The sequence below is a fragment of the Pygocentrus nattereri genome, chromosome 10 (assembly GCF_015220715.1).
Source record: "Pygocentrus nattereri isolate fPygNat1 chromosome 10, fPygNat1.pri, whole genome shotgun sequence".
Taxonomy (NCBI): domain Eukaryota; kingdom Metazoa; phylum Chordata; class Actinopteri; order Characiformes; family Serrasalmidae; genus Pygocentrus; species Pygocentrus nattereri.
The window spans coordinates 20,260,503-20,281,807 of NC_051220.1; the positions used below are offsets into that span (position 1 = coordinate 20,260,503).

General features: G+C 39.5%; 3 protein-coding genes across 6 annotated transcripts; 1 reads left to right on the top strand and 2 right to left on the bottom strand.

The window, feature by feature from the left end:
* Positions 1-4,969: 4,969 nt before the first annotated feature.
* prlh2r (prolactin releasing hormone 2 receptor) lies at positions 4,970-10,720 on the bottom strand. Its single transcript, XM_017694343.2, has 2 exons — positions 9,996-10,720; positions 4,970-8,205 (listed from the first exon to the last, which is right to left on the bottom strand). The coding sequence occupies exon 2, from the start codon at positions 8,180-8,182 to the stop codon at positions 7,040-7,042; it is 1,143 nt and encodes a 380-aa protein (XP_017549832.1). The 5' UTR covers positions 8,183-8,205; positions 9,996-10,720; the 3' UTR covers positions 4,970-7,039.
* Positions 10,721-10,730: 10 nt separating this feature from the next.
* Positions 10,731-14,295, bottom strand: ccdc32 (coiled-coil domain containing 32). Of its 2 annotated transcripts, none has more exons than XM_017694388.2 (4): positions 14,216-14,295; positions 13,602-13,829; positions 12,974-13,127; positions 10,731-12,278 (listed from the first exon to the last, which is right to left on the bottom strand). In XM_017694388.2, exons 2-4 carry the CDS (start codon positions 13,825-13,827, stop codon positions 12,098-12,100), a joined length of 561 nt encoding a protein of 186 aa, XP_017549877.1. In that variant the 5' UTR covers positions 13,828-13,829; positions 14,216-14,295; the 3' UTR covers positions 10,731-12,097. The 2 variants fall into 2 exon arrangements, with proteins under 2 accessions (XP_017549877.1, XP_017549876.1); XM_017694387.2 differs by having other exon boundaries at positions 14,124-14,283.
* Positions 14,296-14,369: 74 nt separating this feature from the next.
* pcmtl (l-isoaspartyl protein carboxyl methyltransferase, like) lies at positions 14,370-20,813 on the top strand. 3 transcript variants are annotated; one of them, XM_037542207.1, is made up of 10 exons: positions 14,370-14,537; positions 14,872-15,044; positions 16,508-16,647; positions 16,741-16,845; positions 16,948-16,979; positions 17,167-17,271; positions 17,546-17,666; positions 18,036-18,121; positions 19,102-19,271; positions 20,187-20,813. In XM_037542207.1, the coding sequence occupies exons 3-10, from the start codon at positions 16,530-16,532 to the stop codon at positions 20,221-20,223; spliced, it is 774 nt and encodes a 257-aa protein (XP_037398104.1). In that variant the 5' UTR covers positions 14,370-14,537; positions 14,872-15,044; positions 16,508-16,529; the 3' UTR covers positions 20,224-20,813. The 3 variants fall into 3 exon arrangements, with proteins under 3 accessions (XP_037398104.1, XP_017549874.1, XP_017549875.1); XM_017694385.2 differs by having other exon boundaries at positions 14,371-14,537; positions 14,872-14,999; XM_017694386.2 differs by having other exon boundaries at positions 14,372-14,537; positions 14,872-14,999; positions 20,151-20,813.
* The last annotated feature ends 492 nt before the right edge of the window (positions 20,814-21,305 follow it).

Here is a 21,305-nt window from a genome sequence, read left to right on the forward strand (position 1 = left end):
TGACTGTGCCTAGAAATTCTATCCATAAAAATTATGAATAGAATCGGTGACAAAGGGCAGCCCTGACGGAGTCCAACTCTCACTGGGAACGAGTCTGACTCGCAGTCAGCAGTATGAAGTTTTAATCTTTGATAGAGGAGAAAATCAAGCTCCACTCTTACTTCAGACCTGACAGTTTGATATCATACTTATATAGTTGTTAAGGCTTCTGTATAATTTTCTGTGAAATATATGTTTTCTGTTTTTTTCTTGATGCTGAAAAATGGATAACTTGTACTTAATGGCTGCTTTGACTTGAAATAAAACAAATGAAGACTTGGGCTTTGTGAGCTAGGCTATAATTTTGTGCATAGCTTGATATATTTGATAAGGACGCAACGACCAATTTATAAATGATAAAGCACAATTGATCTCACCCTATGACTGTATACCCTCACCAACCACTTTCCTGTAGCCTTTCATCAATGGTCACTTTCTGACCTCAGAAGTGCTGTGAATACAACCATAGCAACACCCCACATAATACCATGTCCGCGTCACTGCTGTTCTGAGCATGGTCCAATGCTCAAATAATATATAGTCTAGTCAGCCAAGGCCCTGTGGTCAGAAACTGACCAGTGATTATTGGACTAGAAGGGGCATTGCAGTGGATGAGCTGCTATCTATAAAAGTAGACCTATATAGTAAACTGCTAATGTAAGTATTTCTAATATAATGGCCAGTGAGTAGAAGTACCAGTTACATCTGTACATCAAAATACACAGGACTGTTGTTGATTTGATCCTTATACAAGGTGCCAGATTACACGTTATTCAACCCCTGTTTCAGGGTGCATTGTTTGTAAAACCCCACTGGAGAGTTAATGACTAAGAGTAATATTACTCATCCTCTTACCAGTTGTACAAAGGTCTTACATAAAAACTACTGAGTCATATGCGCTGCTCTTTATTCACACTTTTAAGGTGGAAGGTTTGAGTCCTTTGTCCATCTTTTGCTCTATGTTTTTTTGAGCAGTGATGAAGCCATGAAGCAGTCCAGGGGTGTACTATTTACATTTAAAGCTTGCATCTTTTGCATCAGATGAAAGCTTCCTTCACGACTGAAATGAAGTGAACAATATGGGCAGGATATGTACAATTTAAATTGAAATCTTCTCACTCTAACCATACCTTTAAATTTACAATGACATCTGGTTGTAGATGTTAGGATTTCACTCTGGGATGTGCCTATACTTTTTTAAAGTATAATATTGACTACTAAAAAATGACACATTTTTCTTAGTAGAGATTTTTACAGAGCCCTGCTGTTGACATCATGTATAAATAAAAATAACATGACTTAATGATCTTGTTCAAAGATTTAGCAAGGCGTGGGAGCGAGATCATTAAGTCAAGGCCACGCCTTACATTGTTAGAAAAAAAAAATACATTTTTCATTCATCAAGGTACAAACAATATGAATGTGCCCTCAAAGCTCCAATTGTGTACCTTAAATAAGTTTCTTTCCAGGTGAAAAGTACATATTTGCACCTTTTCATAGCTTAATGTTTTAAAACAGAACAATAAAATGAAAGCCTGGAGGCGAGACGGGGTGTGGAGTCAATAAAACTTCATTAATAAAAAGATCATTTCAGTGGATTATGGTACAATTAAGTTCCCTGGCTAAAGGTACTGAGATGTACCCCTGAGGGTACCACCCCAGTGACAAAAGGGGTACTGCCCCAGTGACAGTGTTGTACCTTTATTCTGAGGTGTAGTAGTAAGATCATGCCTTATTAAGCTGTATTCAATACTTATCTCATTCCCATGCCTTACTAAGTCATGGTCACGCATAAGGATCTTGCTCCCATACCTTGTTGTGACCATGACTTAATTATCTTAGTCCCATGCCTTATGAAGTCATGGCCACACATTATTTGCATTTATACAAGATGTCAACAGCAGGGCTCCGTAGATTCCAACGATGTCCATCTCAAATTCTTGTCAAGAAAACCACTCATGTAAATGAGATTCTGTGCTCTAGACATGTGGATTTTTGTTGATGGTGCATGCAAACCATTATGCACACTTAATTTCATGGATTACTGCAAAACCCTCAATACAAAGATAACCTGTTTTAAAAATGAATTACAAATGATTTTTTATTGTAAGTACAATTTGGTACATGTGCTTTTATACTTCTACTTGAGTTAAAAAAGCAAGTCATACTTCTACTTTTACTTAAGTAAGGGGCTTGTGTAGTTCTGCTCCCTCTGTTGCTTGCTTACTTGGTCGTGAACAGTTAATGTTCCTTCTGTGTCTTACATTTGTCAGCTCTTAGTGTCCTTATGGGTTTACCTGTTTTTTCCAGCTTCTCAGACTTATTGGCTTACCCTTAGCAGTTTTTTATTTTCCTCTTTGTCCTTTGTGGTCTGCTGACTGTGAGCCCTGTAGATATATTGCAGTTTTTTTCTACTGCTAGGGCCCCTGACTCATCTGTATCTGCTGTAATTCCTGAGCTCCTGTGTTGGTTTTACTTGAATACCTTTGCTGTGTCCTCACTAAGTTGCTGCTTATCCTTTACTTTTAACTGCTCTTTAAAGTGATGGTTTAAAGAGCAGTTAAAATTGGTTCAAAAACAAAATGTACTGTTATGCTCTTGCACCAAATGTAGTTGCTCAGCCAAGACATATCTGGTGCCTGAAGTCTGCATTACTTTTGCATTGGAACTATGAGGATCATGTAGCTAAAAAACAATGGAACTAGATTATGAGGCTTATGTTTGTGAGAAAACAGGACATATACACCATGTCACACACTTGCCTGACATTGTGTTGAGTTGTTAAGTAATCTCAATTAGACTTACTTATGTGGTGTCTGACTGTATGACAGTCTCATGCAAATATGGACCAAAGTACAAACAAAAACCAGGCGTCAGGATGGCTGTTACTACTGCTTTACCCATGCACTCTATATCTGTCCATTTTTATAGACAACTGCCTGTTATACAGTGCCAGATTATTATCAACTGCATTTAAGGTAGGGGGAATGTAAACTGTGAAATTTTAATTTGTACTTTAAGGCGAATATAAATATTAGTAGATGTGCTCTTAGGCTAGAAACATACTTTATGGTAGTACATGGACTTAAATGCTTTAAGCTATGCAAAGACAGTTTTGTGCATCCTTTGGTTCTGAAATGTGTCATTATGCACTTCAATTAGAGATTGGAATATTTGTCTTGACAGGACCCAACTACTCATGTTAGGGTCTTTTTTCAAATTCATATTGGGCTTGGGTTCAAATTTCCTAGTTTGTCTCCCACTTTTAGAAGATTTTGGCCTGAATATCATCATCCCATGCCATGGCTTCCCTACCTTAAGTGGTATTTTTATCTTGCACGGTGGAGTCACCCACGCAGCACCGAGGTCTATATAAGGTCCTTAAACAGGTCAGTGAGGCCCTTAAGATGCTGTTCAAAACTAGTGATGAATATAAATTTGTTAAAGCAGAATTGAAACTTATTTTTGGACAACTGATTATTTTATTATAGCTTATTTTATTTTGTTTTATGTTTTAGTTTTTAATCTGTACTTTGGGTGATGATGGGCTGGTTCAAGTCAGTTTCATACAGAAATTTGTTATATTCATGATGATGTGATTTGGTTGATTACATCATCATGTGTGTTGGATGCTGTGGGTTCTGACAGAAAATTCTGTTGGCTGTATTGTGGTTCGGGCCAAAATTCAGGCTTGATTAAAGCTCCTACTTCACGAGTGAAAGCTGCATTCTGAACAATGCAGCAAGGGGTGCCAAGCTGTCTTGTTCAGCCTATGTGCTTTTGTTCAGTTAACTGTTATGATAAACCTGCAGCACCGGCGTGTCTCTCACAGGACTAGTTTACCTGTATAAACATATACAGCGCCCTTCACAATTACTGACACCCCTTGTTAAGATGTGTTAAAAGTTAATTTTTATTTCAGAAGCATAATCTCACACTGAAAATTGTAGAAAAATGTAACTTTTAACTCAAGTGAATTAAAAAAAAATCCCTGACTAAGAAATCATTATTTTTCATTAAATCACCTGTTCCACAATTATTGGCACCCCTAACATTTCCTAGAAAATAAATGTAATTGAAGCATTTCTGTCATTTCTACTGTAGTTTATAAAGTTGATCAGAGTATCTAGCAACCTTTAATTAGTAATTCATCACTTCCTGTTTCCCTGGGGTATAAATATGATGTGACACAGAGGCCTATTTCCTGCTGTGGGTCTGTTTCTCTTCCACAGGCCCCGGGAACCTTATTGTGGTGCACGGCATCATGAACTCTTTGAAATACCAGGACATTTTAAATCAAAATCTGGTCTGCCCAAAAGCTGAAGATGGGTTGTCACTGGGTCTTTCAGTAAGATAATGACCCTAAACATGTGGCCAAATCTACACATAAATGGTTCTCAGACCCCAGACCTCAACCCAATTGAGAAGCTACGGGGTGAGCTGAAGAAGAGAGTGCATAGGAGAGAACCCAGGATTTTGGACTATTTAGAGAGATTGCGTAAAGAGGAATGGTCAGAGATCCCTCTTTCTTTATTCTCCCATCTTGTGAAATGTTATAGGAGAAGATTAAGTGCTGTCTTGTTGGCAAAAACAGGTTGTACAAAGTATTAACATCAGGGGTGCCAATTGTGGCACAGATGATTTCATTTAAAAAGAACTATTTCTTAATGTGGCATTTTTTTTAATTGAAGGTTGAATTTTTCTCTTTTTTTGCATTGTCCTATATAATAAAAAAAAAAAAAAATATTAGAAGCCTAAGTACACATCTTAATGAGGGGTGCCAATAATTGTGGAGGGCACTGTACATGATACACCATTGCCTCTTCATTCCAACAGAAAACATAAAGCAGACAGTACTCTTATTGACATGTTTAGATATTATGACTACTGCAGTAAAAGTAAAGTTAGTTCATTTTATATATGCTCTGATTTGTCCTCTGTAGCCATAGTAATGCTTAGAACTTATGTTGTGTTTGTCCTGAAGGATGTAATGCATTGGCTAGGTGTGGTCATTTGTGTTTGTTTAATTACGTTGAGTATGTTTCTGGCCTTACTAACTCCAGTTCAGTTTGAAAGTAGAAAATGGGACTCTTGATATTTGTATTCTTCACCTTTTTAATCCTTAGAGGACAAGAGAAATCTGAACACATGTATATGTGCTGTACTGACTTTGGTATGAAACCAACTGAGCAAGTTCGTTGTTACAAATACAATACAGTCCATTAAAGCAAAGCAATAATGAATTCGGTGTGAAAAGCACCTGTGAATAGTGAGCAGTTTGTAACAATACAAAGCAGCCAAGCAAATACAATAAACAGACAAAAGGTACAGCAGATGACGCTACTTAGTACAATTATGCTGCACTGATCAGCAACAGCCTTATTTCATGTGCTATCAAATAATACACAACAGCTTGCACAGTGCTGTAATGTCCTTTCAAGTGGCAGATGCAATGTTTGCCAAGCATCCATACAATTAACATATTCTACATGGCCTTTTACACAAAAAGGTATAAATTTATAGAACAAAAATATTGTCTGGTGTGCTTCATGTTTGTATTTTGTTCATGTGCGTCAGCAGTAATTTTCCCACACTGGACTCTGATGAAAAGACAAACATCTGGCTAATTTAGTGGCCCCCGAACAAGAATCTCTCAAGTATGGTGGATATGCCATGGCTTGTTGCATTAAAAACATAGCCATTGCCTACATTACCTAACAAATTCTGACTGTGTCCCCAGAGATTTCCTCAGGTTTATGGTCTGGAGCCCAAGTGCTTCAGAGGACACTTTGATCTTAAAAGACCTACACTATTCCTAGTTACACAATGCTGACTATATGATAAGTTGCACAATGTGCAACACTGGTCTTTCTGGACATCTCAAAGAATATTTCTGCAGCTTTTCTGTTGGAGAACACACTTGGAGGTGGCTGTAGATTGCAAACATGTTGCAACATGCACCAGTTTTGTCCAGCTCTTGTAAAACAGGTCAGTAGTCTGTCCGACACAATTACAGGATGGAAGATGCCCTGTTTCTAGCCTAGTTTTTATTTAAAAATAATTTAAAAGTATTGGGAACCATGCTATTCATGTTGCTTTACTCAAAATTTGCCTACATGAAATGAAAGATAACTTGCTGCATGCTCTTTCAAGAACTTGGATGTCCTGAAGCAGACAGACAGCACTTCTTCAGCTTTAATATCTTTATAGTCCTACAGTAGTGCAGTAGGCCTGTCACAGTTATTATATAAATGCCTGATGGCAGTTATTTAACACAGTTGTTAGTTTTTACAATGATATGTTTACATCACAACAAACAGAATGTCATCTGTAGGGTTGTAAAAATGCATGTACTAAAAGAAAGCAAAACACATTTATTGAGACGCAGGCAGCAAGAAAGTTAATCAGCCAATTTAGCCACTTCAGGCTTGTACTTAATAGCTGCATATGATAAGCAATAATTATTTATCTGAAAACCGTCAGCTAAAATCTCATCATGACAGATTTAACAGTACATTTTCTCTAAAGTCTTGCTCACTGCAGACTGCCATGACCACTCCAGGAAGGAGTGTGTCCTCATTTTATGCTTACAAAGTTGTCTGTCTTCCTTGTTCACTTTAATGAGCTTTCCTTTCCCCTCTTTTACCATTTGAACTGTAGATTAAATTTTTACATTCTTTTTATATGTTTAACATCCAGAGCAACTTAAAACAGTAGGTGAATATATCTTCAGGAGTCTCAAGTGCTGGTTTTGGTGGTCTTCCTGCCTGGATGGGTAATCAAAAGCTTCATTCCTCCATTTGCAGGGTGATGGTATTATCCACTTTGTATACTGCCATTTCCTACCACCTGTTCCTTAGAACACATGATGCATTGAAGACTTCACTGGTTCTAAATGGTTTAAATCCACAGTTTATCTTCTTACAGAGTTACGCATCTACACTGGTGCCAATGAGCAATCTGTAGATCCAAAGATGAGTTCCCAGCCTCCTTGGAGAAATCAGATTCCGTCTTGTAGCATCTTGCCAACGGCCATGGGAATGTCAGCTAGAGTTGTGCTGGTGTGCTGGCGGGGCAGGCGGCTGGAGGTGGTGGAGCTGCTCTGTGGTTGATGGTGCCTCCCTCTTTGGAACATGTGGCGACACAGGTAGGCCAGGAACTTGTCATGCAGAGAGGCGTAGATGAAGGGGTTGAAGCAAGCTGAACTCATGGCTAATAAGTGGCATGAAACCTGGATCACGTTAATATGGTTCTTACTAAGGATAATGAAGTCAGTGTCCAGGTCACGTATGAGGTTGACCACCTGCAAAGGCAGCCAGGAGAAGGCGAAGCATAGCACAGACACCAGCAGCAGGCGGAAGGTCTTACGCCTTTTGCGGCCCCATTTCTCCTGGTTGGATGGGATGGCGGCCACCAGGCCAGGTGCAGCCCTGTGCCGGAGGTGGTGGGAGATGGCGCAGTAGGATATTGACACAGCTGCCAGAGGGACGAAATAGGACAGGATGAGGAAGAAGCAGGAGTAGATGAGACGATCAAGCTCTTGGCCTTGCCAGAACTCCTCGCAGACGGCCATGTGGTGACCTGTAGCGCTCAGGTCCAGATAGACTGTGTGCAGGGCGGCAGGAGTGGACATGGCTAGGGCACACAGCCATATGCTGAGCACCAAGCCAGTGCAGAAATGCCGTCCTCCACGGCGGCGAATGGGATAGGCCACTACGACGTAACGGTCAACTGCGATTGCGGTCAGAGACAAGACTGCGGCAAAGACAGTGGCAGTCTGCATGAGTGTGACAAATCGGCACATGAAGTGACCAAAAACCCATCCACGTTCATCAAAGGCATAAAAGACGGTCAGGGGCACGCAAAAGAGGCACATCACCAAGTCAGCCAGGGCCAAATTTCCGATCAAGAAGTTGGTTGTACTGTGGAGTTTCCTGTTCATTCCAATGAGAAAGAGGAGGAAGAGGTTTCCAGAGCATGCCACTAGCACTATCATTGCGTAGAGAGGGACAAAGAGTGGCTTGAGTTCCATCAGAAGGTCCAGTCCGCTGAAGGAGGAGGAGGAAGAGGAGGGAGAGGGTGGAGGTACGCCAAAAGTTGTGTTCTTCCAGGTTCCATTCAGGAGATAGTCCATGTTCGTCATAGTATGTGGCACACAGCTATCACCTGTTATAAGTAAGTGTATATGAGTATATTATGTATTGTGAGCACACGTAATAGACTGCATTCATGAAGGCTGTGAAAAGGAGAGGTCAAGTGTTATCTGTATGCTTGACAGAGGCCACTTAATGTCTTTCAAACCAAAGCCCTATCATGACCTCCTAAGCTGCTTCAAATATAAAATGGATTAGATGAACACAGATTAAACTTGTCAAAATTACAATGAAATCTCCTACTAAATCCCCAAAGTGGGCACATATCATAGATTTTTATCATCTTTATTGCTCTTTCATTGATGCACCGTGTACATCTTGAAGTAATTCTGTTGATGGGGTGTGCTTTATTGCTTTCGGCTTGACTCAGCTTAATAGCAGGCTTCAGAAGGAATCTAAAGAAAACACTTAATACATGTGTCCCTCACTTCAGCAAGCTCCTGTGCATTAGAGACCTTTTGCTGCAAAATTCCATGAACGTTCAATGGCGCCTTGCTTTGAATCGGTAATCTTTACCTTTTGAAATGGCTAAGGCTGGATTGCTTGACTAGACATATTGGCTTCTGCCTAATGTAACCAAGAATTCAGCTGCTCACTGAGAGGGATATAAAAGCCTGTGAAATCTTCAGTGTTCAATTTTTGAAGCTGAATTGATCACAGGCAGACGAGGGGGAATATTGTGTTTTGTTAAACTCCAATACACTGAAAAGAATCACACTAAAATACACTGATAATTTTTTTTCCCTCGCTGCACTTTTCTAGAAGGAGGCTCTTTCAAAGCTTTCATTTTTGCCATCTAAATCAAAGACAATGAACCTTCCTTTTTCTCTCCACTCTCCATCTCTCGCTGAAGTGCCTGGAATAGTTCAAGAGGTTGATTGCCGATTCAACATTTCATTGTTCACATAACGGCTGCAAATTTAGGCAGCTTAGTCTTGTTCTTCAGACATGGGAACAGCTTTAGTTACAAGGAAATGACTGATGGTGCCTGAACACTGAAAAAAACATCTTAATAAGTACTCCATACTAATAAATAAGGAGATCACTAACATTTCTGAAAATGGGTCAGCTTACATATGCATAATTAAGTAGCCCTTATTGTGGTATTGAATAAGAATGGGGAATAAGACTTATATTAATATTCATACTCATATTATTCAAGTAACTGTATTCAATTGTATTCCCATTTGAACCATTCAGATACTTTACACTGCCGGTGTAAAGGCAGTAAAACACTTATTAATGAGCCTTTTAGGATTTTTTGGTTCTACATTGTATTAGTGATGCAAGGTGGCACTGGCTTCACAAAGTGTTCATGCATAAGCATAATTCAAAATTAAAATATAGACAAAAAAATAAGATAAAGGCAATAATAAATGAATACTGAAGTTTGTTTCAGTTGACAACTACACAGTAAACAGTTGAAAACAGACGCTTCAAACATTTAGATATTATTCACCCCCCACCCAACTCTTTAAAAAACATGGTTCTTCAAGGGCTCTTCAGTAAAGGCATGGTTCTTTATTTAGAACCACAAGTTCTGTAGAGATCTTTGCATTTTTTTTTCTTTTGTTAAAAGCACAACCTTTTTAGGTGCTATACCATATAAAACACACTCTCCATCAATCTAAAGAACCATTTCTCCATGCAAAGAACCATTTAAGCATGAAATGGTTCTAAATAGAACCATTCCCTTTACTAAAGAACCCTTGAATAACTATCTTTAGTTATGACAGTTCACAGTTATTCAAGCTTCTTTCCATTTTACTATGCACCTTATTGGATATAATAGGCAATATTTACCTTCTTTGTCGAGTTGTTCACATCTTCAGTGGACAGCTGGTGATCCAGACATGGTGCCAATGCACAGCTAGGCGTTTTTCAGGGATCTTGCAGTAAAAACGGAATGATCCTTTAAAGCCCTTGAGGGGAAACCAGTCCTTCACAATCAACGACTCTTCACATCAGTCCACACCAGAGTAGGAGGGACACACATGGAGAGCTCTACCTTCCTCGTTCACTGCGTCAGTGTGCTGGGAGGTGGATGAGGACCAACCTCTGGAACCTTTACTCCTACAGCAAGTGTTTGTCATTCACCAGACTTTATTAACAAGAGCCACAGGTGGGCTAAACGTAGTTACAAAGCGTCAGGAACAATCGAAGCCATTTTCATATCATTAGGCTTCCTAGTAGCATCTCGCCTTCTTATTAATGGACCTGCTTGTAGTTCAGATAACGTTAACTGGAGCAGAGCTCCTTGTTGTGTGAGGATTTTAGGTCGTGAATACCCTTGTCCATGTTACACCGACTGAAAACGAGTAATACAGCTGACTTCATCTTTTATCCGGAGTTTTACGGGCAGAAAAGAAAGATTTAAACTGCAGATCGACGTCTCGCCCAATTATAACCGCCTGTCCGCCGCCTCAGACACGAACGCCACCTCATACATATTCAACAACACTGACATCTGCTGGCAGCCGGCGGACAAGACCGTGCCGTTAGTATGCACTATGTACTGCCACACAAATCAGACCAGAGTCCAATTAGACCTGCAGTTTATTTGCTTTTCCTCACATCTCCTGGAATACAAATTAAATGAGCATGATTCACACAGAATGCTTACAACATTGTTCACGACAATATCACCATCTTTAACTATTTGTGGTTCTATTATAGGACCAACAGGCCCGTATTAGATGAGGTGATATATTCACTTGATGTCAGTTCGTATTGGTAGACATTGCAGAAAAAGTGACACAAATTTAAGCACCAATTTCCTTGTTCTCACTCCACAAACAGAAAGATAAAGAAAAGGTACAAAGCTATGAACTTTGCAAAACAGGTGCAAATAGAAAAATGGCTCACCTTTAGAGGCTGGTATGTTCTCTAAGAGTGGTCCTCAGGGCCCCTCTAGACGGTGCTTGATCTTAACTCCTAAAGCTTAGAGTAAAAAATTGGACCCTCTAAGGAGCACTGAGGAATGGCTTGAGAAGTACAGAACTAGCGGGAGATGGAATTCCACACTGACATGAAATCTTGGGCAAACTCTGTGAAAGAATCACCCTTGAACAGAGGTCACATTTATGGCAACTGATAATGGGGATCATGGATTCAAGTTGTTTAGACAAACAAAAATGATAAAGAATCAGACTTCATATGAAGCATTTTGACACAACATATGTCCAAAAGTATCCAGACCCCCCTTATAATTAGTAAATGAAGCTATTTTAAGGTGGATCCATTTCTTGCACACAAACAGCTTGTTTAAACTAAAGCACTGTCAGTAGAATCCTGGTGCTCTGGAGCACCTGCACATGAGCGTCAAGTCATCATATAAGAAGGGTATAAAGCCCCCCCAGCACTCAGCTCTGGAGCAACTGAACTGCATTCTCTGAAGTGATGGAGTTCGATCCAATACCTTTGAGATGAGTTGGAGAGGCATTTGTGATCCAGAACTAATCAACAAACATTAGCACCTGACCTTACTGATGCTCTTGTGGCTACAGTCAAATCCTCACAGCAATGTTCCAATGTCTAGTGTAAAGCCTTCCCAGAAGGGTACAGGCTGTTACCGCAGCAAAGAAATTTTTTTTTAATATCCTCGATTTCAGAAGACCCTGGATAAGCAGGTGTCTACAAACTTTTGGACATATAGTGTACTTATGAACAGCATTTGTTAAAATACATGAGGATTTGAGAACCAAGCTCAAGTCCTCTACAACTCATTTATGCATGTGCGCAACTTGTTCCACTGAAGAGATTCAGTGTCGTCCTTCATGGAGACCAAACAGCCACCATACGCAGTAGGCCGATGAGGACACAAGAGAAGGACGCACTCAATCTCGAATTCAGTCTCAGTTGTCTGCTGGTCATTATAGTCTATTGGAGGGTGAATGATGTGGAATTTATTTCTCTGGGCAGGAGTTCTCTTCCTCCTCAGGCTCTTCTGTTGTATGAGCTGTGCTGGATGAGTGTTGAGCAGCAACTCTCTCTCTGCTCTGTGATGGCAGAAGGAGGTACTCCAGCTCTTCTGCATTGATGGCCACCCGCTCAGGGGACAGCCAGCGCTTCAGTTGCTCCAAAGCACTGCCAAAGCAAGAAAATTGACAGAAAATTTACATTTCCAACCAAGTTACACATCTAGTCTGACCAAAATTTCAACAAAAGCAAAAAGGGCTTCACAGAAAAGCCTGACATACAGTATGTAAATTCTCAACTTGTATTGGTACGTTAACATGGGTGATTGCGAATCGATTAAGATTTAAGTAATTAAAGCAAAATTCCAGCTTTCACACTATTTGCAAAATCACTTCTGTTTGGTTTCTAAAGAAAGATATAACACAGCAAATGACATATTCCATAGAATGAGATGGCAAAACTGCTTTTATAAACTCTACTATACTGTATGCACTGTTGCATTAAGGTAGTTGTACTTGTACTTGAATCATTTAACTGAAGTTACAATACTTTTACCTGATTATGGGTTTAAACTACTCTTCTCTGGTTACTGCATTCCCTCCCTGGTGTAGGAACATTAAATTAAAGCTAGTGCAGCCAGAATACTTGGCGTCAAACTAACAGATACATAATGATGTTATGCAAGAATTTTGGAGGATATGTTAAAATACTCATACACAATAACCAAGACAAGTTCTACAGTTCATAGTTCAACTGTTTTTATGAAGTAGACAAAATGAACTCAGTGACTTTTTCAGAGTAACATGGACAGATTAGTGGACAGGTACTAAAAATAGTTTAGGGACTTTTTCCACCCTGCTTACCTTTGATCTAGATCTCCTTCTTGGAACAGCTCTGAAGTCTGTGCATCGTGGAGAAACCTGTCCCAGCATTCCTTTTTGGCCTGGGACAATGAGCGGAGCATTTCCCTTGATGTGACCTCGCTCGACTGGCCTTTAATTCTCTTCAAGCGGTTTTCTGCAATCCAAAGCAGACATGAACAACAAGATAATAGACAACTACACTCTTAAAGATGGTTCTTCAAGGATTCTTTAGTAAAGACATTGGTTCTATATAGAACAAGGAACACTCAAAGAACAATTTGCATGCTTAAATGGTTCTTTGCATGGTGAAATGGTTCTTCAGATTTATGGAGAATGTGTTCTTTATAGCACTAAAAAGGTTTTTCTATTGTTACAAGCTTGATATTGTAAAAATAACAGAACCCTTTTTGGTGCTAGTTAGAACCAAAGGTTCCATATAGGACCAAATGCAACACATTATCCATTAATCTGAAGAACAATTTAATTATGCAAAGAACAATTTAAGCATGCAAATGGTTCTTTGAGTGTTAATGGTTCTATATAGAACCAATGCCTTTACTAAAGAACTCTTGAAGAACCATCTTTTTTAATCGTGTAGTTAAGAAGTAAAAGGTGAATGTTATGGTACCTAAAGTGGCGATGTAAACTTCAGAGTCTGCCATTGGTTCCCACGGGCTGAAGGCAGCACTGGGAGAAGTGGAGTTCTGGTTGCTCTCTTGCGATGGAGGCTGGAATGAATCTGTGAACTGTTCATCATTTGGTCCTTGCTCCCCCGGCTCAGGCAGACTGGAGCATATCTCGGACCAGAGGTCTCCACTGGACCGGGTCTCCAAACTTTCGGAATCCTCGATCATGACTGAGAAAACAACGTTTATGTGCTAAAACACATAAGCACTGTGTACAACAACAGGACGGATAAAGCTGGGCTTAGTGGGTTCTTATTAAACAAGACTCAGTCAGCTTCTTGATCGACTAAATGGTGTAGCGATACAAGCGCTAAGTGTAACTGCTGAGCCATTTAAAGTGGAACGGGAAATTTCTAATAAGAACCTGGCTTCGGCTTCGTGCTAAATAGCTGGCTAGGTTATATCTGTAGGGGCATGAACTAGACATGTAAAACAAGCACTGCTGTACCCTTTTACACTCTTACCTTAAAATGCGCGTAATGCTCACGAAAGGTGTAATAAACGAATAACTAAATAGCCTGGGTTAGCTGAATTAACTCAGGAATTCCATTCTTACTATGGTCAAAGCGGCCAGGCTCTCCTCCGTAAACACGGGTAGATCAATATCACCACTCCGATACGTGCTACCGGCAGCGATCACGCATTTAGAGATTTGATTGGACAATACACGTGTCAGTCAACTCGTCCATGGATGTGATTGGCTAAGCTTTTGCGCCGAGACTTTCTCTTCCGTGCGTACGTTCATGCACGTCGCTGCCTTCAGGGTGAAGTTTATATAAGGTCTTTAGATGTAACGTCCTTTTTTCAAGAAACGTCAAGTTTGAAACATTACAGAGGAAATTCAAATTGTGGAGAACACAAGCGCGCAAAACGACACAGTACGTCTCACGGTGTTCATGTTCTGATGCTATCTTGCTGCAAATCTAGACGTGTTTGAGGAGGCTGAAGCCAGCTGCCTATTCTCCAGCTTCTTGTTCGAATTTCCCCGTTCCACCTTAAATGGTGCAGCAGTTCGTGCAGCCTGAACTGCCAGAATGGAACTGCTGCACCATTTAAGGTGGAACGGACAAATGCGAGTAAGACGCCGACTTCAGCTTCGTACACGTTTGGGGACGCGTTCATGGAGGGCACGTCTCCCGCTATAGACTTATCTGGATAACTATAACTGTGCTGTATTCGCTGCATATTATTTTTTGTTTTCTTGTGGCACAGAAATTCCATATCGAGGCCATGTGATTTTCTAAAGATTTCTTCAACTCCAGTCTCCTACGCCATACTGTCGTGCCTGTGTAATGTAGGCCGGTGTTGGACCGCGGAGCTGACCGACTGACGGAGTGAAGGTGAGTGCTGGACTTCGCGCTAGTCTGGACTGCAGCAGCGTCCAGGTAGGCTCAGTAACTACTGTAGTGCCACTGTGAGTGCTGCCAGTGAATGTAAGATAATCTGCTAATATTGCAGAGTATTGGTGAAGCAGTTTTAAATCGTCAGTTTTAACCCAGTTTCTCTAGCTCACATGTCCACGCCTCGTCTTAAAACGTGAATAATTACTATAATAATATTACGGTTTTTTTTAGGAGATAAGAATCTTCCAGTCAGTCAGGACATTTGCTATAGATTATTGCTGGATACTATACAAGTAGGATTGATTACTGTAGTATAGGTGCAGGAATACTACCATGAGGTGAAACACCACGATATGAAATCTCATTTCATTTTTCAGTTCACCATAGATCTTCTTTATAAAGGGCACACTCACATTAATTTATGCCTACAGTGGGTGAAACAACAAACTTAGTTTAATTTTGATGTCTGATCTGTAAAGACGGCCAATTTTCCTTATAATAATACTGATATTTTATCTATATTAGTCAAAAATTATGATTTATTGGAAAGTGGAAATGGTGACATTAGTAATAATAATAGTAGTGATGATGAAGATACTTCTACTACTTCTAATAAGAAGAAGTGGTGTAAAAAGAACCTTAACAAGAACCTAACTGCAGTAACACTTTAAAAAACTGTATAGGGGCAGTCATGGGCTGGAGGGTAGTGAACCGGCCCTGTGATCGGAAGGACCCCAGCTTGATGAGGACACGTGACTTAGGTGTCCTAACCCCCAACTGCTCCCTGGGCGCTGCGGATAGGGCTGCCCACTGCTCCGGGCAAGTGTGCTCACTGCCCCCTAGTGTGTGTGCTCACTAGTGTGTATGTGGTGTTTCACTTCACGGATGGGTTAAATGCGGAGGTGAAATTTCCCCGTTGTGGGACTCATAAGGGTCTCTTAAAGTTCTTATAGTAATCTATAATATTTTGTAGTCTCCATATAACATTCCTATTGTAATGTCTTACAGGAATTGTGTAGTGTCCTGTTATAAAGTGCAGTTTATATTTTTTGGCTGAACTACACTATTGGAATTGTGGGCTGATTTTTTCATGAAAAAGTTGTGCTGATAATATGCAGAAACTGGAACTAGACTCAGTAATGGCAGTAATGCTAACACTTGCTTGCACGTAGCACTTTTTTGAACACAGTTAAAAATGCATTCAAATGAATCAAACTAAGACTTTTTAACTATGTTGCCCAGCAATGCCTAAACAGAGTCTTCCAGAGTAACATAAATGCATCATCAAATATTGATTTGAATTATGGGTTAACTCAAAACATGTACTGTTATGTTTCTGACATTCTTTATTCTAATAAGAATCTTGTAGAAATTCCTGATGATCTTTTTTATCAAGGAATAATTATGAATGTGTGTTTGTGTATGTATATTGATTATATAATGATAAGTGTTAAAGATGCATATAATAAACTGTATAATATAGAAAGGTTATATGTGTAATCCAGTGCAGGGGGTTCTATCCAGGAAATGCAGTCTGTCCTCAGGCTCGCTGCAGTGGCGGTCCCTATGGGTTTGCTGCTATCTAGAACAATGGCATGGATATCTAGTGGCAGAACACATCCAGAGCTTATAAGCCGTTTGCAAGGTAGTAATTACTATTAAACTGACAGCATAGCATTATACTCAACTGAGACAGTCCAGATAGAACTCAGCATTCCTGTGTTGATCATTTATACAGAACATGGAGTTATCCGTAGTGATCGAGTGTTTGAAGCCATGCTTGCCACTGATCGGGGGATTTATTCCAAAGACTACCCCTATGCAGATTCTCCTCAGTACATAGGTGAGTTCATGTATTAATATGCAAATGAAAAAATAGCATGTAATTAGCAAAAAAGATTTTTTTTTTTCACCAAACCAAACTGTTTACTTGCTTGCTTCAAAGGTTACAAGGCCACCATCAGTGCTCCTCATATGGTAAGCAAAGAATGGAGACATCATCTGAACAATAATGTTTAACCTGGACAAGGAGATCATCAGGATCCAGTAACTGGCCACTTCTGTACTTACTCTAGCATAGAGTTTGTTTTGTTTTCGTGATTCTGTAAATAAACATATGGACTGTGTTTGGTTTAGTATTGATAATGTCTTGTTCCTTTTGTAGCATGCACATGCATTGGAGATTCTCAGTGACAAGTTAACTGAAGGGGCGTCAGCGCTGGATGTTGGTTCAGGGAGTGGTTATCTCACAGCTTGCTTTGCAAGAATGGTGAGTCTGTTGCACATGTCTACTAAAAAATGTGATGTTTTATAGCACTGCATTTATCTTTGCATATTACCTCATTATTAATACAGTTGATTTAGAACATGCTTAATAGTGGTCAAGGTGTAACTGAACAGGAGTTATTCTTGGTATATGTTCTTAATCCTTGATCATTAGGATAAAACAACATGTACTTTTTATTCCTTAGAGCATTTCTGTGTGCATACAGTAGTTGCTACAGTTGTTACTTTTTAAATTTGGCTTTATCTTCCATATGCAGGTAGGACCCACTGGAAAAGTGGTGGGAATTGAGCACATAGATGAACTAGTGCAAGCCTCAGTGAAAAATGTCCAAGCTGATGACTCAGAGTTGCTGACCTCTGGGCGGATCAAGTTAGTGGGTAGGGCATTTAAGACCTGAATAACATTTCGTAGCTTAATTCCATATTTGGAATAAATGAAAATGAAGCTGAAGCTGTAAACAACACACTGAAATAATTGCAGGATTTTATTTATTTAAAGGATGTGTTGACTCAATGCAGTTGAAGTATTATTGTACAAACATAGTATCTTCCTTTGTTTCTTAAATACTCCAAAGTATTAAAACTAGCTAAATGTTTCAACAAATCCAAAGTAACTCACTTATCAGTACAAGCAGTAAAAGCACATCATCGAAATATAGTTACATGCTCTCAGTGTGCCAAAATCATAATATTCACTTCACATAAGACTGAGTGTTAGTCTGATGACAGCTGTGTTCCTTTTCCCAGTGGGTGATGGCCGGTTAGGTTATCCAGATGGGGCTCCTTACGATGCCATTCATGTTGGTGCAGCAGCACCAACAATCCCCAAAGCGGTAGGCACTTAAACCAAGGATATGCCAGTAATGCAATCTAAACCTGTTTTCATTCTGAGCAAAAAACTGCTCAAGGTTGAAAATGCCTTGCATAAGAGGATTTGTAAAAGAAATGCATAGTGTTTGTATTTTGTTTTTAAAATGTCACCCGTTCTGCATACACCTCCAGATTTCCTTATTAGACTGTTAGTACAAACGTACTAGTGAAAACTAACTGCTGCCTATGAACATCATCAGTCTAGATTATGTTGGGCTTGGCAATTAAAGATGCACTATATAAGATTTTTGTTTATTATAATTGAAAGAAGCAGCATTACTGAGTCAGGAGCTAAAACATGGTGTGTGTGTGTGTATGCGCTGCTGAGTCACCCTGTAAAGACTGAAATAATCATTTAAGTCAGAGGTGGCAAGTCTGATTTCGCAGGAGCTTTTCAGACCACGTCGTGTGTCTTTACATAATGTCACACCCTTTATGTATTAACTAATGTATTAATGTGTTTGGGTCTCAAATGCAAAATCAACATTGTACTGATGAAGATATAATGATAATAGTAGATGATTCTCTTACAACCTCAGACGACGTGTTACCAAATTCTGAGCTCTCTTTGAGTACTCTTTCAACATGCTTGAAATAATCTGTTTGGGGAAAGCACAAACGTTACAAAATGTTCCTTTGCATGTTGCATGCAATTATACATTTCCTCCAGAGAGGTCTCCAAATCCCCCAAATTTACATATTGTAGCTTTAAGCATAGTAAGCATAATTTTGTCATTTACCTGTCTGCCACATGGTAGCAAAGCAGAAGCAGGTACTACATTTTCTAATATATTACCCACTTTTTCAAATATTGTTTTGGATTCCTGAATGTCCATTAGCATCTCAGCAGTTCTGTTATTCTACAATGCACTATTATGTACTACAATGTACACTCTTACTAACATGTTCTGAAGACCTTTCATTGCAATCTGTCTGTGTTCAGCTTCTGGAACAGCTGAAACCAGGTGGAAGACTGGTTCTGCCTGTAGGTCCAGAGGGTGGAAGCCAGGTTTTGGAGCAATATGATCGCCAGAGTGATGGCACCTTCCTTAAGAAAGCACTCATGGGTGTGGTCTACGTTCCACTGACAGACAAACACCACCAGTGGCCAGGGTATGTGTCATTATAAGCCAAACACATCAGTGATCAGAACACTGAGCATAAGAAGTTGCGTAGTGTTCCTATCAAGAGTCAACACATTGTAATAAAATTGTATTCTGATCCTTTGCCACCGGTGCAAATTTGGTCCAATTATAGGAGGTTAAAACTGTATAAATAAAATATGCCTACAGTTAACCAAAACGTATTGTTATCTCATGCTTCATCTGTCAAAAACATAACCACAAATTATATTATTAGTAGGAATATTATTAGTAGGAACCCCCCCCCAAAAAAAGCACAATTGTCCCTTACACAGTGGACGTGTTACCATTTAAAACAAAGATCATTATCATTTCTAATTAAAATCTTCATTCATAGTATATATGTTACAAGGAAAATACACAGACTTGCACAATACAATACTGACTAAAAAAATGTGCTGCTCTTATTAAGAGGTGTTTGTTACTATATCCATTGTTACAAAAGAGGAGGGAAAAGGCTCCAACTGTTTGGGTCAGCCGTATGCTTTTCTTTCCACTGTTCCACTACCATCTGTTCATTCCAGGGTGCTGCAGATTCTGTCGCCAGGCCAGAAATCATCTTCAGATCTGACTTACTTGTCTAAGCACAACCTAAGTCAAACACAGGCATTAACTTGACTGTTATGTTCATGTGGAAAACGAACCTGTAAAGATGGTTATGTAGAGACAAAACTCCACAACACACTTAGGAAGCAAAGTCATTGTTTGTGCACAGCTAAATATTGAGTACAATTAAACAAATTTCACAGGAAGGTGAAATTAATTCAGATAAAGATAACACAAAGTTGTACTGATCTTGATTCCTCTAATTGTATGTGTGTGTGAACTTTGGGTTTGTTTCTCTCCTCAGCGGTGAACTCTGATTGCAGTGTGGTTACCCCTGCAGGAGGTGGCTCTGGTGTTGCTGTGCGGCGAACACTTAGGAAAGAGTGCAGGCCTCTCCTCTCCTCTTCTAAACCTGCTGCTTAGCAACACATCTGCCAGCCCTGTTCATCCTGTCCTGCCATCCTGTTTACTGACTAAAAACAGAACTTCAGTCAACCATTGACAGATGTTCCCAAAACTGTTCTTAATTGATATTTAAATGGTTTTGTTCTAGTCTTTATAAACTGAGTGATGGAAGACATTTTCCTAAGCTAATCACTGACAAGAATTATCTAGAGAATTAACCCATTAAAGTCCATATCGGAAGTGTTACATTTCCTTTGGTCCTTATGTTCTTTTGTCTGAGCACAAATGCTATACTCCATCAGCTACTCTGGCTGTCTGCCTCATAGAGAACGAGGCACTTCAGCTTCTCAAGTTTAAAGCTCTACACAGCCCTGCCTCCTTGCACACCATCTCACACTCCCAGGTCCACCCGTACTGGTCTACTGAAGGTCCCTAAGACCAAACTGACTGATCAGTGTGGACCAGAATATTTCTTTCCGAGGCTCACAGACTGGAATTCCTTCCTTCAACACCTCTATGACTGTTCTTTCTTGATATCTGATTAAACTTTTTATAAAACTTTCCCCTTCACCCAGCATTTTCATCTTTGTTCTTCCTAATTTCTTTTTTCATGAATTGTAAAGTGACCTTGAGTGTGAGATTTATTAGTATTATATACTTGTATATGGCTAAAAAGTGAGTTTTCATCACTTGTCGTATTTCACCCCTTTGGTCATATGGAATTGCTCATTGTTAACAGAGCAGTAGAACATCCTGTTTTGATGAATAAAAGTATGGAACTTACTCAGAAAAGTTAAATCAACTTAACTAACAATATTTTTTAATTTCCATGGCCAAATAGTGAACTGTATGTTTAGTAGTGAATTGTGTAACTGTGTCTAAATCACAAATCGCATTTTGTTGAACATATTATGGAATATTTGGATGCAGGAAGCATCATTTTGAGACCTTCATTCTGGAGCAGGGAGCCATTTGAGATTCAGCCATTTAGTTGCTGGACATGAATACTGAACTGTTTAAAAAGTTAGTTACAAGAATTTATTTTAATTTTATA

Bases quoted from the DNA above. Each gene is read 5' to 3' on its own strand.
- prlh2r (XM_017694343.2), bottom strand. From the start codon at position 8,182: ATGACGAACATGGACTATCTCCTGAATGGAACCTGGAAGAACACAACT.
- ccdc32 (XM_017694388.2), bottom strand. From the start codon at position 13,827: ATGATCGAGGATTCCGAAAGTTTGGAGACCCGGTCCAGTGGAGACCTC. The intron at 13,128-13,601 runs GTACCATAACAT...TTTGGATTGCAG, and splicing joins AGTTTACATCGCCACTTTAG to AAAACCGCTTGAAGAGAATT. The intron at 12,279-12,973 runs GTAAGCAGGGTG...TTGCTTTGGCAG, and splicing joins GAAGGAGATCTAGATCAAAG to TGCTTTGGAGCAACTGAAGC.
- pcmtl (XM_037542207.1), top strand. From the start codon at position 16,530: ATGCAGTCTGTCCTCAGGCTCGCTGCAGTGGCGGTCCCTATGGGTTTG. The intron at 16,846-16,947 runs GTGAGTTCATGT...CTTGCTTCAAAG, and splicing joins AGATTCTCCTCAGTACATAG to GTTACAAGGCCACCATCAGT. The intron at 16,980-17,166 runs GTAAGCAAAGAA...TTCCTTTTGTAG, and splicing joins CCATCAGTGCTCCTCATATG to CATGCACATGCATTGGAGAT.